We start from the raw sequence: 22,213 nt of genomic DNA on the forward strand, positions 1-22,213 counted from the left end.
TCAAAGTTCGAAAAACATTGGGCTTGAATATCCACAAGATGAAACATTCCCATGAATACGAGAATGAAAAATTAAAACCCAAAACTTGCCCCTTTTAGCTACCTTCTACTTGACTGCACTGCGCTTATACACGAGCCATTACCACTTGCAATGCCCCCCCTGTTTCGTGTTAACGTTGTGGGGTCAATATTTCAACTTATTATACATCCGTGCACCAGACAAAGTTGCTGAAATGTTGAACCAGGTATTTTCATCAGTGCAAGACTGGGAGGAGCATTCAAGTTACTGATTTATAATCTTATTGCAGCTTCGTTAATGTTTTGTGCTGGCCTACTACCAGACATTCTAGTTTTGGCGGATATGTGCTGGAGAGCCTACCTGCGGCTTAGAGTAAGTGGATTTCATTTGCGACTGTGACAGGTAGACAAACCCCACAAGCAACACACCACGAGTCTTGCGCAGGTTGGAAATAATCCAAGCCCCAAAACTATGAGAGCTTAAAAGATCTAAACTTAGGTCTGTGTAGCCTGTCGACCACCGGCCAATCTGCAGTTGAGGGTCATTATTCGATCCATAAGCACAGTGGCGGTGTTCTGGAGAACCACTTAAGCCCCTATCGTTCGTCTAGAAGCTGAAACTTGCAACATGGGTGGTTCCTTGGTCCAGCTATGACAGTGAAACAACGGCGGCCAATCGGTTTTTGCCGATGGACGAATTGGTTCAGAGAACCTCCCGATGACCTTGTAATGTCCATGTGTGATTATCAATAAGCTCCATAGAATAAGTGTGCGTTTCCTAAAGTAGTCGTATGGATACTCATATTCTATGGTGATGGTCCTGTGGGCGGCATTACTCTGTACCTCGGATCTCCATCAAACATAGTGAAGGCACCGAAGACAGATTTCTCAGCCCAGCCAATTCCCCATTCCCCCAAATCTACGGGCGTTTCATTGAGTTACCTAATGCAAGCTTGGCTAGTGAAAATGGTCAAGTTCTTGGTCTCCACGCGAGTCAGAAGAGTTCGTCCCAACCGGCTTTCCAGGAGGTCTCGCGAAAGCACACTCCTTTATGCATTTACAAACGCTCAAAGTGCTGCAAAAACATATTAAATGTCATAGTACATCCGATAAGTTGGATGTGGATATAGAGCTATCCATGCCTAGGCACCAGGTAATGGTCTGGCCAGGCCGTGAGTGTGGATCCGCCACTGAACCTAAATTGCGCGATAGGGCTTAGCATCAGCCCAGATATTCTGGAGCAATGGAGACTTGAAGCTTCCGGTGGGATATGTGGATGGAGACCTAAATTTATTCTTGGTTACCCCGGCCACCCACTGGTTCAGAACCATGCTCGGGAGACCAATAATTATGAAGTGCCTAACTCCAATCAGTGCGCCGTCAGAGACATCAATGATATCAAGCGGTACAGTGCGTCCCTTTCTTCCGCATAGAAGTAAGACAGCTATGACCATGAATCATTCAAGAATGCTCCAACAATACGCAAGTTGTGTACTGTCTTTTAGAGGTCTTGTGAGCAGATGAAATTTGGCAGACGGCCGCAGAAACCTCTTTTGCATGGGTAGCAGTTGTCTAGCAATGCTGGTGTGGGCCTCCTCGCTTCGCCGTTTCAGGAGTACGAGAACCTCTGCGCTGTCGTCTTAAGATGCATGCTAAGGTCTCTGGCAATACACTTGTCTATTGCCTTTGCGACCCGCTGTCAGAAATCTTGGCAGCCGAGAATAGCAATGCTTTCGGTGCCCCGAAGATGCCGTATTGCATCGACTTTGGCAGGAGACAAGCTGTTGCATGTTGAGATGTAATTTGTGCAGTTGACCAGAATCAAGGCACAGCGGTGGCACAGACAATATTGTACAGTTTCTGAGGTAGCCGTGTCGATTTATTCTGATGGCCGCAAAAGACTATAAAGGTCGCGGTGGTATCACTCGAGAATCATTCCTTTCTCTCATTATCAATCCTCGATCACAACACGAGTCACACTATCTTTCATCTTTTGTGTTTTGCAGTCACTCGCTTGGGAATTATCCTACCACCTTCACTTAAAACAGTTCTTCCAAAACAAAATCAAAATGGCCGCTATTGGAGCAGTTGCAACCCTCGGCACCGTCATAGGCAATGTCGGTACCTTTCTGGGACTCGTCTCATCGGGTATCGGCATTATGCAGGCGATCACCCAGAAGCCTAAGGAGGTTGACTTTTACACCATCCGAATGGAGATTGGAGACAACCAGGATGCCGCTGGCAACCCCCCCTCCATTATCCTCTCCGACTTCTCCGACACTCAGATCTTCGGTGTCTTTGAAGGCAACAGCGAGAAGCCCGAAGACCAATGCCGCAACAACGGTGGTCTAGACCTATTCAAAGGACTCAAGAACGCCGAGGCGCCAATCCAGAGCTTTACGACCAATAACGGTTTCAACCTCAAGTCTCTCGACATTCAGCCCGGAGGCAACGCCATCTGCGTATCCAACATCATCATCAAGGGCAGTGATACCCAAGCCAGACGCGATGAGGTTTTCATCCCAGTGGGTGATTTGGGCTTCCAATGCGGGCATGAGTGGAACTGGGGCGCCGTTCTTAACGGTGTCCGCCAGCGCTGCATCTGGCTTGATGGCCAGCCCGACGGGACCAACAAGCCGATCCAGTCCCTTCACTTGGACATGGAAAACCTCGCGGGAATTTTCAACAAGGGCAAAAACGACACGCTTGCGAAGACCACGTTTGAGCAGGCCTGTGGGTTTATGACCGACAACGTCGGCCAGATTGCCAACCGTAACGACTGCAAGGAGTCCTACGGCAAGCGCTCTATGTCCAGCAAAAATGAGACCATTGATATTGTTCCCTTCCTGGAAGAGCTCTCTGACTTTTTCACCGGCGAAGGGGGTAACGCCTTGGAGAAGTTTGCCGGTGCTCCCTTCATCACCTCCGACAACAAGCTCTGGGACTCTGCAAAGAACGTCTTCACTGACGTGTCACCCACAACTGGAAATGATGACGCCAAGGCTGTCCCCAGCAAGCGCTCTAGGCATTTCGTTCGCATGGAGCAGCACGCCGCTCGCCAGAATCCTACCCGATCAGCCTCCGCCGCCAACAACAAGGTCGCTGAGAAGAGAGGTCTGGCCTCAACGCTGAAGGGCCAGCGCTGCGAGTACGCCAATGACGGGGCTCCCCAGTGCCAGGTTGTGAAGGAGTTCACAGTTGGCGCTGTTTGAGTCGGCGATTTTGTTGCTGCACCAGGTTGGAGTCTTTGTTTACCTAGCATTTGATAGATAGTTTGCTTTTTGATTTCAACCAAGTTTGTTCTTTGATAAAAATGCGATTAAAGGCTCTTATGCTAAATTTGAGTTCGCAGTCATCTTGATTTGATATCCTCGTGACTCGAAATGTTGTCAAATATTGTTGTCGAATAGTTCAGTCGCTATTATTGGCATGAAGTGAAATTAAGATGAAATTTATATATTTTATTTAACCGGTAAATCCACCGAAATAGGCGTTCCATGTTGGTTTGAAGATATTCGCATGATTGTGTAGTATTGTCAGCGATGTCTTGAACTGAAAGCTGACTTGAATGGGGTTTCGATCGGTATATGCAAAGCAATCTCTCAATAACTCCCGACCTACCCCATTTTTTCTTACGCTTATTGTAGCATTAACTAGTCCTGTTTAGCCAGAACCTGCAGGTCACCTGATGAGCATATTTTGGCAGCCAAGATGCATTGCAGCCTGATCCGTCACTTTGCCAGCAACACATCTCAATCTAGAACAACTTATCGATATCATGCATTTAATTCACATCCAAGAGCTTGCTTCGGGGGATCTCGATCTTCGTCTCGAAATGCATGCTGGTGAAATTCCGCCGTACGCCATCTTGTCCCACAGATGGGGAGCACCTTCCGATGAGGTTACATTCCGAGATCTCGTCGATATATCTTCGGTAAAGCAGAAGAAGGGATACCAAAAAGTCATGGCCTGCTGTGCGCAGGCCCTTGAGTATGGTCTCAGCTATGCTTGGATTGACACCTGCTGCATTGACAAGTCCAGCAGTGCTGAACTGTCCGAAGCAATTAACTCGATGTATTCGTGGTACAAAGGTTCCCGGGTTTGCTTCGCCTACCTGGAAGACGTCTTATCAGACGAAAACCCTCTGGAGATAGATTCTCCTTTTCAGCGCAGTGTCTGGTTCACCAGAGGCTGGACGTTACAGGAGCTTATAGCTCCTGTCGAAGTTATATTTTTCGACAGCCGCTGGAGCACCAAAATTATCGGCAGCAAGTCAAGCTTGGCTGATTTGATCTCGAAAATTACTGGAGTTCAGAAACATATACTTATGGATAGAGAGAAGATTCACACTGCCAGTGTGGCACAGAAGATGTCTTGGGCTTCTCGCAGACAAACAACCCGAGTTGAGGATGAGGCTTATTCGCTGCTCGGCATATTTGGAGTTTCCCTGGCGACTATTTACGGAGAGGGAAGAAGGGCGTTCCAAAGGCTTCAAGAGGAAATAATGAAAACATCGAGCGACCACACTATATTTGCATGGCAGGGGCAAGTTGAGCCAAATGGCATGCTTGCAACTTCCCCGAGGTCATTCGCAGATTCCGCCGGTTACAAGTCTTTGAACTATAACGACTTCATCGATCGGTTCGATATCAATAAAGAGAGCCTCAAGCCGTACTACACCTTGACAAACTTTGGGTTGCAGATTCAGCTCCCAATAGTTTCAATGTGGCCTCATTTTAAGGGGTATCATTTTGCCTTCTTGGCAGCATCACACGGCGCAGATGCGCAATCAGTCATTATCTTTCTCCGACAACGCCATGACCGTCCCCCTGGACACTTCTCTAGGGTGCAGGTCAACGGCCATACAGTAATACATCGGCGTATCCCGCATGGCGGCTACCTCCAGTGTGCTCCAGCTTCTCGAGTTATTATTTCTGGAAGCGAGCCACAGGGGCTAACAAATATTTCATCAAGCGTCTCAGAGAACCCACGCAATTCTTGCGCATACCTGCGAACCAGAATTAGTGTAACGGAGGGTTTATACTCAGCATCTGGACTTCTGCGGATGGATAGATTTGTTTCGAATAACTTTACGCTTGGCCTGCCCGGAGAATTTCGACAGTCAATATTCATCTACCCACCAGTCTACCTGCCAGAGCGAACCATGAAATTATGTGAAGGACAAAGTCTCATACTCGAGTTTTGCGTTGGTGACTTTCAGCTGGGATGCAAAACTCTGGGCACGGTTGCATTTGGTATGCATCTTGGAGAGCCTTGGACGTCGGCAAATCTCCACTGGGGTTATGACCAGAATGAAACCTCAAGTGACAAGACCAAACACAAGGACGTTGATGAAAAACTGACTTATGAGCCGTTTAATGGAGTGTCTATCTGGCAAAGGGATCCATCGCGCATTATTTTACCCCGTCAAGATGCTCTTAAGAAGCGCAAAGATGCATGGGTCTTAGGAACTTGGTTTGACCATTTGAAAGAGTTTCGGTTTGATGTCTCTTTGGAGCATGCTTCAGTGCCGGGACAGCCGTTTTCAAACTGGGTGCTTGATGTCAACATATCACGCCTTTATGGGCCATCACGGGAAAATCTCATCGAGCTGGCATGAAACTTTTTGTTGACTATAGAAATTTATGTACATACTGTGGTAAATTGAAAGATCTGGGTCATACTGTTCTCTAAACGGTCTTTCTAGGAGATACCTTTAGCCGGTCATTGGAACCTTATTCATTTTACTGTTCGCCAAGATCCTCTTTGAAGCTTGTTCTAGGCTAGGCAGCATGCAAATTACTACATGCTTATAATAACATATACTATATGGAATATTTTGTCTTTCTGTTGTTCACGTCGCAAGTGGTTTCGCCGGTGACCAAAACAAGCGGCAGCAAGCTGCGACATTTATTTATCAAACACCTCACCCTCACATAATACATCATTGAAAACTAGTGTTTATAGTTACTTACTTAAATTGGGAATCATCTTCTAGGCTATGTGAAGAAGTCGAGATCTCATCGTGTCTCTAATATTCAACACGCTCCAAATAGTCCACCATTGGTAAAATTTATGGCTCAGCCCGCAACCTTGGGTCCGTGTCTCAGATCGCCGATGCTAGAAGTGGTATGTGACCATATCGACCAAGTGATTATTCGAAATCATCGGTTGTCAGACTTAGTTCTAATGTGACTAACTAGAGTTTACCAAAGAACTGCCACCGGTAGTTTCCAGACTATTCTTGGTTGTGATGGAATTATGGCATGCTGCAAGACGTTTCAATTTTGTATCTCGATATCTCAATATCAATCAAAGCAGCCTACTTGGATCTATGACCAGCCGTGATGATCGGCATTGTAAGCACCTTGTGATAGCTTACAGAGCAAATGTAAACGCGTTCACCATTCAAGTTATTAATGGTAACTCAATTGCCCCGCGCTAAGGGTTAATTGACCACTAATTATTATGCCTTAGCCTCCGAAATGCGGAGTTCAGTGGGCCATTTTCGCTGAGCATTGCATGATTCGTGCATCCGTGTCTACTAGCTTCGGTCGTCCACCCTTTCGTAGCAGATATCTTGGCGCTCTGATTCTGCCAACTTGCCCAATATTAAATGACACATGTCCGTTACTGCTCTTGTGGCAAGTTCATGAACCTGTTGAGTTTCTGTCTTTCTGGTATATCAAAACCATCTTATCTCAAGCAAGGATCTCGCAACGCAACGCCTCGAAAAGCATCATCACCTTAGGCACTCCAGTAGAACTACAATTTCCCCGCAGCAAGAATGTCGATCACCACCAAGGAGGGGCAGGACTCCGACCTGCGTATCGAAATCATTTCTCAAGCCGAGGACTTCGCCCAAATTGCAGAGGTTGTCAGCAATGCATTCGGCCACCAAGTGCATGATGGCGTCTTCATTTCTATGAACCCGGGCTGGGACACTCCCGAGGGCCAAGCCCGCAACGCTGCGCGCATGGTTAACCGCTGGCGCTCGACGAAGAAGGATAACAAGGGCGAGCCCAACACAGTGTTCCTTAAGGCGACGCTTCCGGACTCCGAGCAGAGCGGACAGCGCAAGATTGCCGGCATGGCCATCTGGGCGCAGCTCTCAGCCGTCGACGGCCACGGCGACGCGCCCCCAACGGATCTCATCAAGGACCTCGACCTCGAATCCATCTTCCCCGGGAACGAGGCTGAGCAGCGTTATGCTGCGCAGTGCATGGGTTCCCTTCACAAGCGGCGTGAGGAGGTCATCAGGGAGAAGGCGACGACAGACCAGCCCTCGGTTTTTGTGCTGGACATGTGCGCCGTTGACCCCAAGTTTCAAGGAAAAGGCGCCGCCAAGAAGTTAGTGCAGTGGGGCCTTGACGAGGCCCAGCGACGTGGCGGACTAGAGTTGCTGCTCGAAGCGTCGAGTATGGGTAGACACGTATACTCCAAGCTGGGATTCAAGCAAGAAGGCCCTGAAATTGAGTATAGCGTCGACGAACAGTTTGCGCACCGCGATAGACCATCGAACATCTTTATGCGCACGGGCAGCAGCTCTTAGACAAGTTGCGAAATCGAAATGGATGGAAATTGTCAAAAGCATAAAGTGTTGCTGACGCTTCGGGGGCAAATATCAATAAATAGACACTCACGGGATTTCATCAGCATACTCGACTCTTATGGCCACAGTATTTTCATTGGCATCTTTGCGAATAAATGTACATTATCACAGCGCGAACACGACCTCAAAATCAACACCCAGAGTTTTTCCTTCCGTCTTTGGAACTGAGCGGTTGCTGCTTTAGCCTGAGCCGATCTGAGCTGAGAGTGAGATATTCCGAGTTTGCCTGAGCTGGGTGAGTCGGCCTGAGCAGGCCTGAGCAAGCCTAAATTCGGTCGCATGGCTGCGCGGACCAAACATAGGAACAAGCCTGTTCCGGCCGGCTTCACTACCCAACCCCAAGCAACCCACTGGCATTTGTCATCATTAATGATTTACACAATACTGTCCGATAGATAAATTTATACTGTTCTCTAATCGATTTCTTATCCAATTCATATGATTTCTGACGGTTAGTGTAACCTTGGCCTTCTCAACATCTTGATGCAATCTCTCAATGTTCTTCATGGTTGGCAAGCTGAGCATAAACGAGGGAGTGGGCAGATCAGTGACCTTGAAGCCTATGATGGAGCGGTGGTTCTGCAGCGAGTAGTCCATGGTACCTAGGGCAAATGTGCGATATGCTGCTAGAAAGGACTTCCTGCGACTGAGAGTAGAAGCACTTTACTTTCTCCAAGTCTCTTCTGCTAACCTTTTCACTTTCTCACGGATCAGTCGGGGTCGACTTGTTGACATGGGCACAAACATGATGGGGTTCAAGCGGTGGGTGCGACCGAGATAGCCGAAAGCGGCGCTGGGGCAGTTGTGGAGCTTCTATCCGCTCCGGCGCCGGCAGTCTTAAGCACGGAAAACGTCTTCATTGGCAGAGTTGCCCGCCCCCCGCAATGTCTTATCATCGGTTGCTCGATGCCGGAGATGTTGGCCGGCGTTCAAACGACTAGCTGAGATGCAACCCGGGGCCTGATCAGCACCGTAGTGTAGTAAGTCTGACCGTCGTAGAGGGACTCAGTCATTGCGAAGTTCTCCTTGTGCGTTTTTCTTGGGGATATAACGGCGAAATGAAAGAGATATATAATGGCCAACGTTTGCAGACCTTGATTGTCCAATGCCATGGTGTTGACATGTCTCAAAACCCGTTCGCATGCTTCCACATCACAAGCACACCTCATTGAGGGTCCGTCGCTTGGTTCTATATGCAGCAGGTGTGCAGTCCTACTATGACTGCTGTTTGCTACTCACTGTACATCATGCCCCTCATTTCTACGGCCTATCGGCAACCAGAGATCAGCCCTTGGATGCTGCTTTGAGTTGGACGGATGAGCATAGTGCTGATTTTAAAGGATGCTGCATACATGATGCAACCCTGCAGCGGCTCATGCTTCTATTGAACACTTTGGCATGCCGAGCCGAGCAAAGACCCATCCATTAAGGACGATTTGCCGGGTGCCATGTCAAGGCGCGAGAAAGTCCAAGATGCATTTGCATACATAGGCAGCTCGGATAGTGCCGTGATCGTGTGTACAGTGAAACGTGAGACCGCCGACCGAGATGCAGCGCGTAAACCGTTCCCTAGGTATTCCGCGGACAACCGCGGACAACCGCAGACAGATTGATTAGTCACGCCGTTTCCGACGCCGGAGATCCACCCCGAATCGTCTTATCTCGCTCTGGGGGTGCCGACCCCGCAGCCGATCGTGTGCGGGCTCTTGAAGTTCCGTGTTCACATCAACTTCGACATTTAGCAAATGCTCACTTTGACAATTCATTTCACGGTTACAGCCTAATATCACCGCCAAAATGTACACCGTCAACGTGGGCGACCGGCTGGATAGCCTGGACACGCCTTCAATGATCGTGGATCTCGATCTCATGGAGGCAAATATCAAGAAGCTTTTCGACAGCCTACTCCCTACGGGCGTGAACATCCGCCCCCACCTGAAAACAACAAAGAGCGCAATTCTTGCTGGCAAGCTCGCCGCCGCTGGTGCCAAGGGTTGCTGCGTGGCCAAAGTATCAGAAGCAGAAGCCATCACAGCGGCGGGCTTCGACGACATCCTCATCACTTGCGAAATCATCGGCGCACCCAAAGTGAAGCGTCTTGTTGAACTCTTTAAGAAGAACAAAAAGATTAGGATCGTTGTCGACAGCGAGTTCGGCGCGACGGCAATCAACAATGCGTTGGAAGAGGCCGGCGTCGAGGAGCCGATCCTCACGCTGATCGATCTGGATGTTGGATTGCATCGGACCGGCGTGGCCGCAGGCGAGCCTGCTCTGGCTCTGGCGAGGCACATCGGAAACCTCAAGCATCTCAACTTGATTGGCGTGCAAGGATACGAGGGTCATCTACAGCACCTTCACGACCGGGAAGATCGGAAGAAGCAGTGTCTCGAGTCCATGAAGACGCTCACGGAGACCGCAGAGGCGCTCCGCAAAGCCGGCTTCGGTATAGAAGTCGTCACCACGGGCGGCACGGGTACCGCCGAGTTCTGCGTCACTGTTCCGGGAGTCACGGAGCTGCAGCCGGGGTCGTTCATCTTCATGGACACGGACTACCGCAACGCGGTCGGTTCGTTCTACTCCAACAGCCTGACTTTGCTGGCGACCGTTGTTAGCAAGCAGGGCGAACGACAGGTGACGATTGACACGGGTCTCAAGTCTCTGACGACGGATAGCGGACTGGCTGAGTGTAAGGACCGGCGCTATGAGCACGCCAACCTGGGAGATGAGCATGGCTCACTCAGCTGGAATGAGGGGACTCCTGCGTTGGCTGTGGGAGATAGAGTCGAAATGGTTCCGAGTCACATTGACCCGACGATCAACTTGCACGACTGGTATTATGCCTATCGGAATGGCGTTATCGAAGAAATTTGGTCGGTCGACTCCAGAGGAAAAGTCCAATGATTAAAACCAACTTCATACCTCAAGAAGCGAACTGGAACATACGCATATTTAAGCCAAGAAGTATCAATAAAAAAACTTAGAGTACGGATAGTGCCTGTTTATCCGAACTTTCGAAAGAGAGATTTGGAAGTAGTCATCTCGTGATTAATATTGCGTCTACTCACTATAGGCTTAGTACTCACTTGCCACTATTCATTAACCCAGACGATAGGCAAGTAACAAGTATCAACCACAAAAAGATGCAAGAAACACTAGATCAGAGTTGCTTGGGAAGCTTATATTTCAGTTTAGTATGTTTACGTCTAGAACGTGCTCCTTAATCCTTGGTGTTGAATGACTCCCCTCTTTCAACTTTTCTCAGTGTTTAAAACCATGTTTACATGTGTACCCGAAGACATGTGTACCCGAAGCAAAGACGTCCCTAGTCTGGTCGAGAATTATAACCTTGAGATCCAGCCAGACGTTTCGAATAAGCTTCGTAATTGTGCGAGTAAAGAGCTATTTCGCTCCTTTCACAGGCAAAGCCTTCTTCGCGTCTAGTTTCAGTGCAGGTATTGGGGACTTAAACATCTTATTTGATTTGAAGGCCGTCTGCTCCTTATTGCGCTTTTGTCTCTAGGCTTGTATGACTGTTAAATACACGTCTTCGATGTAGCTAAGTAACGAGCTTTTGAATTTTTTCCCTGCCTTGAGGCGCAGCTAGAGATCTATGATGCCCTAGCGAGGGTCCTCACGCGGAACAGAGTACTTAAGATTATTGTTAGACGCAGACGTAGGATGTTGCGCGAGTATTAAGCCTTAGTTCATGCAATTGGTGAGGGTCCTTATGTAGGGCTGAGTAGGGTCATCTTGAGTGAGCTGAGCCTATGCTAAGCCTGAACAGCCCTGAATCTTCCCTGAGAAAAAGCGGCGATTTGTCACACAAGAAACAGGGCCATTGAGTTCGGATCAGAGTCCAGAAACAGTTGTAACAACACCATCTCGTGATAAAGCAGTATATTTGACAACTCCTATGCATACAATTTCTTTCCTGCAACGTCCGATATTATACATTAAACCGCATTAGACGTAGTCTCATTCTTGGTGTGATGGTGCTCTGAGTAGGGTCTCTCATCACTGGACTTCTCCCTGTTGTTCCCATCGCCAACGGCAGTGTTATCTGTCGTCATTGATGCGCGGTGGAAGGCGGACTCGTCCTTTTGCTTACGGGTAATGTAACCTGGCGGCACCCACTTGTTGGAAGACCAAGGCTTGACGGCTGGATCGCTGTACATTCTGTCGACGTTCTCGAGGGACAAAGTCTTAGTCTCGTAAAGGAAGAACCAAACCAGGAGTGCAGCAGCCAAGTTGCATCCCGCGAAAACGAATCCATATGCGTATGAGATGCCCTCGGTTGCGAATGGGGTGAGGAAAGAGATGAGGAAGTTGCCCAGCCAGTTGCCAGCGGTGGCGAGGGATGCCTGCTTTGCTCTGGTTCGGAGCGGGAACGTCTCGCCAATAACACACCATGCCATAGGTCCCCATGTCTGTTGTACAAGTCAGTAACTACTCAACTGGTGGAAGTATGCGGAAATGGAAGCGGGGAGGTAATAACTTACAACTGCGAATGAAGCAATGAACATGCACGCAGAGACGATCATGACAATGCCGGTAACGCGGTTGGTCTCGGGAGGAAGGGCAGTGCCGATAGAGGCAAAGACAGTGAGCCAAGCGAACTGCCAGAGTGCTCCGATAAACATTGGCCATCTTCGACCGTATTTCTCGACGACGTAGAGACCGTAGAAAGTGCATGCAACGTTGACTGCTCCCAGGATGAGTTGGGTCATAATCGGGTCATCAATACCAGCCGACTCAAAGATGGTGGCTCCGTAGTAGAAGAAGTAGTTGACACCAGTCCATTGCTGGAGGAAATGGATGCAAATGCCGAGTAGTGTGCGGTAAACGGTCTTGGGGATGCCAGACGATCCCGTGAAACATTCGGCCCAGGTTCCGTAGCCAGTCTTGGACTCCTCCTCGATGACCTTGAACATCTCTTGAAGGTCCTTTTCGACAAGCTCGTTATGCGGGTCATCCTTCAGGCCACGTAGGCGCGCCATGGACATGCGTGCGCCGTCCCAGTCTTGTCGACCGGCGAGCCAGCGAGGAGATTCTGGAACAACAAGAATGCCCAGGCCCAAAGGCAGGGAGAAACCAATGCCGAGGCCGATAACAATGCGCCATGAGGCATCAGTTTCCTGGATATTGCGAACGCCATAGTTGATCAAGTTAGAAATCAGAATACCAAAGGTGATCAAAAGCTGGTATGACGCAACCACGGCGCCTCGGATCTCACGCGGAGAACACTCCGACTGAAACATGGGTACACCAATCGAAAGGTTGCCAACTCCCAGACCGGCAACAAAGCGACCCATCATCATATGAATCCAAGAGTTCATTGCCGTGATTTGGATGATATTGCCGATGATGAAGACGCCAACACCGAAGCTCAAGCTTCTTCGCCGGCCCCACCAATCGGCCGTGTAAGCACCAGAGAGGGCACCGATCAGTGTACCAATGCTCATGAGCGAGACCATGAGGGACTGGGTGATGGGGACCCATGTAGGAATTCCATCTGCGTCAGGAGTACCGGTGGCGAATCGTCTCTTGAAGTCTTCGAAGAGGAGCATGGACGAAATCTGACCGGTGTCGTAGCCGAAGAGGAAGCCTCCGATGCTAGTGATGACACCAAGCACAAGCGACTCGATGCCGCAATCAGCGCCGTTGACACGGATTGACCTGCATGTTATGTTAGTTTTGGACGACCTGAAGGCATCGGTAGTGGGTGAAGCTTACTTTTTACCCAACCCCATGATTGCGAATACCCCCACGTGTCAATCTTGAAGATGTTGGTTTGGAATTCTAACGCAAGAGGGGACGGTTCACAGAGGAACAGAGACTCCGTGCTTATAGGATCATGCAGAGGTCACACTGATCCAACTAGTGAGAGGTTTGCCTCATAAAAGTTATGGGAATGAGAAGCTAGATATTTGAAGACCAATTGACGAGGAGTGGTCAAGTCCAAATGACGCGTCTGGCACTTCTCAGATGCACCATGATGGCTTTATACGCAGCGCTGCTGCGACTGTGGACGATCGTGGTCGCATGACCGAGGACTAATGACGGGGACGTTGCTATGACGTTGACCCAGAGGCCGACTCGGTCCTACCGTCTCTTGTCACTGGGGCACAAACCAGGAAGGGCGATTGGGGTCAAAAGGGGGTGAGAAAGAGTGGGAAGTACCGCGTGTATCCGTACATGGCCATGCCATCCCACAATGCCACCCCATGTCATGATCCGGGGTTGGTGAGGCGCCACACGCGATGCCTAGAGCCCCAAATCGACAATCCGGGGGTAAAAAACAGTCCACATTCCACAAGGGCGGTTGCGATCGAGTTTGGTTGACGGGAGTAGCCACTGGGCTGACTTGAGTGCCCGACTCAGCACACAGGCGGAACAGACGAAAAGCACCTGTTCATGGGGCTCGCTCTGCAGCCCAGTGGTTGGACAAATTTGGGGTGAGGCTTGGTGATCGGCTTCTTGGCCCCCGTCATAGGCCGCGGCAAGGCAGGGGTAAGCGAGCCATACCACACGGAATTGACTTGTGCAGCCAAGACACCAAACAAGCTGCCAAGGTGAGCCCACGGTGAGAAGCCGAATTCAATCCTGCACGATAGCTCCCCTAAGAAAAAACTCTGCAGACAAATCTCCTAATGTCTACACCACTTCTGGAACAAAAATGCAAGTATAATAGCGATGACGATCCTAAGACCCTCACGTGCGAGTCAGCCAACCGCGCATCCGACCTGTTTATCTCAATCGCAGAAAGTGCCCAGTTTCTAGTCACCTCTGGGCCAAACCTGGCTTACGCATGTCAAGCAGCAAGCTGACAAGCGAAATTCATGATCCATACCTTGAGGCCCACCGTGCCATATTGGGAAAGCCACGAAGCATGGCCATCAGTCTGTTTGTGAATGTAGGGCACACCGAGCCTCTGCCATCCCCTTGCGATACCCAGTAGCGCGGTTCGTGGCACCTCCGCACTCTCGGCGCCCGGCGCCCCGTGCAGCTCAATGTTTGTCATTGAGCCTATTGCAGTCGTGCGCCTGTTGTCAGAATAGGACGGTCACTGCATACTATGCATGTATGACGTTCAACCAGACTTGACGACGCGTCTGCTTCTGGCTCATCCCCAGATTCCAACACACTTCCCCAGATCGCTGCTGAGCTTCTAATTCCTGATGCGGAGCCCCGACTTAGCAAAAGCCTTGCTGGCGCTACTAAACCCAACTTTCGGCCTGTCTGAACCCCCGCTAAGCATGTACTATACATCGACGAAGTTCTTTTCGGAGAGCCGGGGCATTTGACCGCCAGACGCGGAGCGTCGGGGCCCCAAATTGGGTGCCCCGTTCTCCGCGGTTCGGGGTGCATTGTGGAGTTTTAAAGGTCCGATTCCAAGTGGGAATCCCCCACGGTGTGGCCGCATCGCTGAAATCAACGGACCGACTCGACAAACTTTTGATGGGGAAGGAGAAATGATAACTGGAGTTGATCGGCTTGGCTTTCTTGGTCTTACACGTGTACATCCGCATTCTCCAGCCTTCCAGCAGCCGCCCCAACTCTTGCTTCCCCAACAGTCACCCCCAGAATTGTTCCCCTTTCTCCATCTTTTGTGCTGTCAAAAGGCAAAGTCACTTTGGGTTGGCCGTTTCATCCTCTTCGATGCAGAACTTGATGCGCTAATTTTGATCGTCCGATTATTACAAAACCTAAACTCAGCCGTTGGTTCTCCGTCCAGAGTCCTAAATTTAGAGAGGACAACATAGCAATATTGCACAGTGCTATAGCCGTCGGGGTGTTTACTCCGTTGCGACCGCTTCTAGGCCCAATACCCTGTAGAACAGCTGACCACAGATAGCTTTCAATGATGTGTGAAATACGAAAATTTAACGGGGCTCTGGTCGGACACGAATTCCACAATTCCACGAAACACTAGCAGCAAAAGCTGACGAGAGGCCAGACCCCAGGGGCAAAGTTCGGAGCCTTGGCTTTTCACGGTAAGTGGCCGAGGCTAGAAAAAAGAAAAGAAAGGGGAAGCCCCTCCATCCAGGAGACTGCGCTTTGGAAGCTGACCGGGAAAAAAAACATTTATTATTTCCTCGGGTTTGTTCTCTGATGCACATTTCACAATGCATTGTGTAGCATTAAGTCCGGGCGATGAGTTGAGGGTATATCCCTTCGAGTCTGGAGCTTAGTCAATGGCGATAGTGTTTCCTTGCCAAAACTTTGCCAAAAGTTGGTTGCTGAACAGTCCTGGTACGGGTACGTTACCTGCTTCTCCAATATCTATAATTTCTGTGAGGAACCAACCATGGCTTTGCCAGTTTGAGTCTCGCATTAGCCCAGCCCATTTAATTATGTATAAAACCCGGATTCAAAAACGCGCCCAATATGCCATGGCTCCATGGGGAAAATGCCTTCCATCAGGCTGGAGTGTGTTACGGCGGACACAAGATTGCGCTGTGGATGACATTGATTCCATCACCTCTTCAAATGCAGTTTTAACTTGGCTGACTTGCTGTTGGTTACTAACTATCACCATATCATACTCCATATAATCACAGCATAGATTTTGGGGTCGTGGGGTCGTAGCAAACATGCTAATGGTATATGCTTGATCATAGTGTTTGCGTTACACTCAATATCTCTCTGCCGTTTCAAATCTTTATAGACCCATGTTCTAACGGTGTCTAGTCTAACCGGGAGTAATACTAGACCATCCTTTTTCTTGGTTCTAGTATGTCGTCCTAGTAGGAGGCAGTCATGGCGCTTAGTCGGCCACCATCTGTAACTAAGATTGAGCCGTTGGAGTAGCTTCCCGGTCGACCGGCAAGGTACAAAATTGACCCGGCCATTTCCTCGTCCCCGCCGAATCTCCTTGCTGGGATAAACCCAGGGTTGTCCGCCGTCTCTTCTTCCGGCTTACGGGTGCCTATCAAGTTCGACGCTATATCCGAGGGAAACACTTCAGGAGTGGCTAGTCAGTATTTGTCCTTTTGCTTCAACTGCCTCGTTAAGGCTCGGCTTCAGTGACTGGGATGACTTACATCCCGGCGCAATTCCGTTCACACGAATGCCATATCTAGCCAGCTGGCTACTAGCTTGCTTGGTAAGCTGCATGATTGCGGTCTTGCTTGCCAAGTATGGAGGCGTGGACGCATAGTGTCGACTAAAAGCAGAAATGCTGCTAGTGAAAATTACTTGGCTTTGAATAGCTATAACATCACTGCCTTCCTTGTCGGGCTTGCCAAAGCCGCCTTTCAGGGCATTCTTGTTGCCGGCATCCAAAAGCTCGAGGAACGCGGTCATGGTGAAAAAGGCAGCTGTGACATTGACATGGAGAGTCTCAGTCATGCCCTCCATGGAGAGGTCGGTGAAGAGATTCTTGCGCATCTCCGATACTGAGTGGGCTGGATTGAAGCGGACAGCCGGTCCAAGGATACCCGAGTTTGCGATGACGAGGTTGACGTAACCGACCTCCTTCGTGATGCGGTCAACCGCTGCTTGGAGGTCCTCTTTGGAGGTCACATCGCATTGGTGAGGCACCAGGTTCGGATGCTCTTTCGCAGCGGTTTCGAGCACATTCAGGCGGCGCCCAAGGATATAAACTTTCTCTGCACCATTGGATACGAGGGCCCGAGCCATGGTGAGACCAATGCCTACAAAACCGTCATCACTGCTGTCCAGAGAAACGGTTGGGTTGGGGCATACCAGAGCCTCCGCCAGTAATGACGGCCACGATGCCGTCGACCCTGAAAAGAGTATTCGAGTCCATTTTGGTGTCTTGTTGAGTTGGAACTTAAGTGTATACCGATGAGGAGACTTGGAGCAGTTCAGATGGATGAATGATGCAGTTAAGGAAATCGTAACTTTGTTCAGTCGTCGGACTTCTCCAATATATACTTGGGCCCTGACGCTTATGCCCCGAGTGGTTGAGGTGGCGTCCGTACAGCATTCACCATCATCCTGCAGCCACATTATTAAATTCCCGGAAATTCCTGAGGGTAATTGGCAGTTTCCGTACTCCAAACTGCTGTGTCTCACTATGCACCTCACGACCACCGACCAATAAACTCCACAAGTGTCTGCCATAACTAGCTTAGCGGCGGCTGCAAGTCCCGACGGCGGCCGATAGTGGAACGATGGCCATTGGCATCAAGTTGCTTTATAATTCAATTTTAAGCGGGGGCGTCACGGGATGTTCTCTTACAATGAGAGATGCGCATAGGCGGCACTCCATTTACGGCAAAGGATGTGCTCCGTTCTTATGACAAACATCTTTTCAAAGCTACCTTGTATGGATGCACTTACTTAACACAACCAAAAGTGCCATCATGAACCCCTTGATATCGTCGGCCGACGGCGGCCGCTGCAGAGCTTCTCACGCCGCCCAGGTCTGTGTAACCTGCAAAACTCGCAAGAAGAAATGTGACAAGCTGTTACCTCATTGCGGCTATTGTGTTAAGTAAGCACACCGCTCATTGCACAATTTATGTCAATTACTGAACGGAAACAATTAGGAAAGGGTTGAGCTGTCGATATGGGCACACCGACTCATTACGAAATCGGAGACTCGCAGTTGTGGGTTCACACCAAATAGGTTACACATTAGCTAGCGAAATCACCCTGCAAGCTGGCTTAGCAGAGTCGGAGGCCAGCCTATACATTCAAGTTCTTCATCTCATCCGCGAGACGGACCATTATGTGGATGAGGTCAGCGCTCGCTATTTCGCGAATTTTCATCGCTACATGCCTTTCATCTCCCGAGCACGCTTTCAAGATAGCGTCGTAGCGCTAGGTTCGAATCCTCCAGCAGGGGTTTCTGCGCTTCTTCTGGGCATGTGCCTGGTTACTTCATCTCCAGCCACAGCTTGGTGCAACGAGGACGGAGGCAAAAATCAGTCGACAAAACAGCGGTCGCTTTACCTCGCCACAAAATCACTACTCGCTCAAATACAAGTGTCATTCCCGCCCACACTTCATTTGATACAAGCATGCCTCTTACTGGCTATATATGAGTATACAGATGGTCGGCCTGATGACGCCTTAACATCCGTCGTTAGTTGTGCCCGCTTGGCATATCGTATCGGCATACATACCAATAACCGCCTGCTGCCACCAACGTCCAGACATCTCAGAAAATGCCACATTGTCGAGAACAACACCAATTTTGCGACTCATATACAGGCGGAAGAGTCAGCCAATACCTGGTGGGGGGTCGTTATTTGTGAGAGGTATTGCCTGGGTTTTCTTTTAATCTTTCCGCCCTTCATTCTGCATTACTTCTTAGTTGTATAGGGCTAATCCCACCTCAAAATAGGTTGTCCTTTTGTGAAGAGGCAACCTATGAGCAACCACTACTCACTGTTATTGCCGACGGGAATTTACAGCTGCCTGTGGAGTCCACCGATCTCGACCCAACGAGTTCTTCAGATCCCTCGTCAAAAGTTTCCACGACCGTGTCTCACCTGAGAAGTGATCAAGTGGGAGCTTTTGGAAGAACGGCTCAAGCAGTCTGGATCTTGGACAATGTCTTTGCAACCTTCAAGATAACAAGCATTGAAACTAGACTGGCACTGATGCAGGATTTGCATATAGTGCTCCAAGATTTTCTCAGGTTAACACTAGAACAATGCAGTAGTCAAGGTGTTATATATTACCAGCATAGAAGTTAAATCTTATTTTTACTGGCCGTTAATCTCGCCTTCCACTAACGACGTTAACGGCTGGACCGTGGACGGTTGTTGGTGTTCCTCAATCTTGTGATTGAGAGCCCCGGAGGCTATTACTCCAGCATCATCCACGACGGTCCCTATGGTTACGGTGTTTGGGAAATCTGGAAGTAGTGGGTCTTATCCATCCTACTGAGAAGCGGTTTTCTGTGGCAGTCTTATAGCTGATGAGTGACCGTGAGACCACCTTACACACAGAACCTTGGTAAGGCTAACCTTCGTAGAAAGTCTGATTAGCTTACAAGTCTAGCTCAAAATGACGGTCCAAATTAAAGGTTCAAGTTATTTTGAACGTGTCAGCAAGCATCTTGCCTACTAAGTATGCTATGTTGAGATTGCTGATAGTGATTTTTCTATCAGCGTGTAGCTAAGGGATGATATTACTAACCTGCTCGGCCGGTTTTGTTGTTACGGTCTGCAAGTAAGAACATATGAAAAAAGTTGTACATTAATAAAGGTGTGATGGTAGGATCACATAATGAATGATAACCAAAGCCACAAGCAGAGTATCACGGAGTTAATTACTAAAGAGATGAAGCAATCCCCTCTGCTCTTTCTACATAACTTTTCATAATTATTCCGGCCCCAGAGAGTCACAGTCTGACTCCTGTCGTTTTCCTATACAAATAGTTACCACCCGCGACCTGGTCAATGGGTGGAGTTGGTTATATCTGTATCTTGCGGGGTTGTAAAATACTAATTGCTTATGCGAACTGCCACCAGTCAAAGTTGAACAGAAAATAATCATCGGCGCCATAGAAGACAAAGAAGAGATCATGAACCTCGGCAGCACCAGTCACAGCACAGCTAATATTGTTCCAGGTCTGCCAACCACCGGTACCTGGGACGGTGCATGTACCAATAATAGGGCCGTCAACGGCGTCGATGCGCAGTTCGATAGTGCCTCCATCCCTGGCGGACGCAACGCTCGCAGTAAAGGACACAGCGCCGGTCCCAAAGTTGACGCCAATAACCTGGACGTAGTCTTTGTTGTTGATCCACGTAACATCCATGCCGCCTTGATACGAGGTTTCTGTTTCAATGCCTGATCCCCAGGCCATCGTCTCAGCTTCTTGGCGAACAAAAGGGTTTAAGGTACCGAGCTGCGCGGGGCCTTCTTTCGTCATGGGAATCCTAGGAATGGTGCCATCGGCGTTGTATACGAAACTCTCCAGGGACACGGACCGAGTAAACCCACTACCACCCGGCAGTGCGCCATCGTGATAAAAGTAATAGGAAATCCCTTTGTAATCGATGATGCCGACATGATTTGTAAAGCTGCGACCCTCGGCTGGCTGGATAATGCCCTGATATGTCCAGGGGCCGGTAGCACTAGGACCTGTCGAATACTGAATATTCTCGGGGCAACAGGCTGCAGCAAAGACCATATAGTAGATTCCTCCTCGTTTATAGAGCCAAGGACCTTCTTCGTATATGTAAGACCTGTCGGGGTTGCCCGTACGGCCACCAAAACTATCGACCGACATCTCGACTTTGGTGATCTCACCGCTGAGAGAGATCATGTCCTCGCTCAACTTGACGTACCATAGGTTCGGGTTACCCCAGTACAAGTACGCCTGGTCATCGTCATCAATGAAGACAGTAGGGTCGATTTCGTTGTTTGCGAGCAACGGTTCCCCAATGGCGTCAACGAATGGGCCGGTAGGGCTGTCACTAACGGCGACGCCGATAGCCATGCCTTTTCCGACCGATTCAACCGGAACGTACCAGTAGAACTTGCCATTTCGCTCAATGGCTTGACCGGCCCAAGCTCTCGCTATGGCCCAACTGAAGGTTGAAAGACTCATAGGAGAACCATGATGTTGCCAGTTGGCCATGTCAACAGATGAGAAAACGTGCCAGTCCTGCATGTTGAAATCCGTAGAATTATCCTCATCGTGGCCGGTGTATAAATAGACACGCCCATCGTGGACGAGGGGTGCTGGATCTGCTGTGTATATGTTCTGTACCAACGGATTGATGGCGTTGACAATACCAGGCAAGTTCAGAACTGTATCGAGTACCACAAGGTAGCAGGCGACGGCTCCAGTGTTGAGGATTCTCATTTTCAATGAAGCAACGATAATACCAGAAGTAGAGTGTATTATTTGTTTGACAATAGAAAGGAATGTTGAGCTACACTCCGCTTTTCTGAAGGATGTGAGTGCTTATAATGGTCCGAGATTGTTAAACTAGAAGTTGTACGGAATGGCCATGGCTGTTTATATAGCTACGTCACCGTTGGACAACTCCTGATAATACCCTACAGGAAGCTTACCTTGTAACGTCGTGGATTGCTCAGAGTGAACTCATGTACCTCACTGTTTTGGGAGGTTTATACTGGAAGAGTCCGCGGCTACCAGAGCTCCTAAGTTATGCGGGTATTCATATCAATACACTAACAGAAGAACACAGATCTGAATCTAAACAAGTTCATTTCCCCTGCATTCATTTTGGTTTGTCCGTAGTTTAATATCCGCGCCAATATGAATGTTCGACCGAAGTCAGGCGACCGTCACAAAAGTCGACAGAGGCAAAATCGTCGTAAGCACCTGCAGTACCCTTGACATGAACGCATTAGTTGCGATTCGCCCGGCTGTACCAAGCCGGTGCATTCTACTTGTGGCTGTTCTGGCCGCTTTGTAGAGGCTGCAGCTACTTCGGGATAATCTGGGTCTATTGACTATCCCACCGGCTCCTAACCCCTCCTCGTCGTATGAATAAAGAGGAGGTGATCATTTTTAAGTTACTTTATCTCCTTTGACGCAGTTCGCGGAGCATTTTTATCACATTTGGTGCAAAACATGTTGATGTCTCAATTTAACACAGGATGAAGTTAGATTGCCGTGGTCGTC

The 22,213-nt window shown here is 49.2% G+C and overlaps 6 protein-coding genes across 6 annotated transcripts; 3 read left to right on the forward strand and 3 right to left on the reverse strand.

Annotated features, from left to right (window-relative positions):
- Positions 1-2,086: 2,086 nt before the first annotated feature.
- EsH8_VIII_000093 (uncharacterized protein) lies at positions 2,087-3,229 on the forward strand (the record flags this gene model as incomplete). The annotated part of the gene is made up of 1 exon (XM_083269135.1): positions 2,087-3,229. The coding sequence occupies one exon, from the start codon at positions 2,087-2,089 to the stop codon at positions 3,227-3,229; it is 1,143 nt and encodes a 380-aa protein (XP_083128903.1).
- A 3,575-nt stretch (positions 3,230-6,804) lies between these two features.
- Positions 6,805-7,569, forward strand: EsH8_VIII_000094 (GNAT family N-acetyltransferase; the record flags this gene model as incomplete). The annotated part of the gene is made up of 1 exon (XM_083269136.1): positions 6,805-7,569. One exon carries the CDS (start codon positions 6,805-6,807, stop codon positions 7,567-7,569), a length of 765 nt encoding a protein of 254 aa, XP_083128904.1.
- Positions 7,570-9,426: 1,857 nt separating this feature from the next.
- On the forward strand, positions 9,427-10,530 carry EsH8_VIII_000095 (DSD1 family PLP-dependent enzyme; the record flags this gene model as incomplete). The annotated part of the gene is made up of 1 exon (XM_083269137.1): positions 9,427-10,530. One exon carries the CDS (start codon positions 9,427-9,429, stop codon positions 10,528-10,530), a length of 1,104 nt encoding a protein of 367 aa, XP_083128905.1.
- A 1,052-nt stretch (positions 10,531-11,582) lies between these two features.
- EsH8_VIII_000096 (general substrate transporter) lies at positions 11,583-13,379 on the reverse strand (the record flags this gene model as incomplete). The annotated part of the gene is made up of 3 exons (XM_083269138.1): positions 11,583-12,056; positions 12,129-13,305; positions 13,363-13,379. The coding sequence occupies 3 exons, from the start codon at positions 13,377-13,379 to the stop codon at positions 11,583-11,585; spliced, it is 1,668 nt and encodes a 555-aa protein (XP_083128906.1).
- A 2,994-nt stretch (positions 13,380-16,373) lies between these two features.
- EsH8_VIII_000097 (SDR family NAD(P)-dependent oxidoreductase) lies at positions 16,374-17,401 on the reverse strand (the record flags this gene model as incomplete). Its single annotated transcript, XM_083269139.1, has 3 exons — positions 16,374-16,591; positions 16,674-17,285; positions 17,338-17,401. 3 exons carry the CDS (start codon positions 17,399-17,401, stop codon positions 16,374-16,376), a joined length of 894 nt encoding a protein of 297 aa, XP_083128907.1.
- Positions 17,402-20,062: 2,661 nt separating this feature from the next.
- Positions 20,063-21,424, reverse strand: EsH8_VIII_000098 (glycosyl hydrolase; the record flags this gene model as incomplete). The annotated part of the gene is made up of 1 exon (XM_083269140.1): positions 20,063-21,424. One exon carries the CDS (start codon positions 21,422-21,424, stop codon positions 20,063-20,065), a length of 1,362 nt encoding a protein of 453 aa, XP_083128908.1.
- Between the last annotated feature and the right edge of the window lie 789 nt (positions 21,425-22,213).

The sequence above is a fragment of the Colletotrichum jinshuiense genome, chromosome 8 (genome assembly GCF_051148585.1).
Source record: "Colletotrichum jinshuiense chromosome 8, complete sequence".
Taxonomy (NCBI): domain Eukaryota; kingdom Fungi; phylum Ascomycota; class Sordariomycetes; order Glomerellales; family Glomerellaceae; genus Colletotrichum; species Colletotrichum jinshuiense.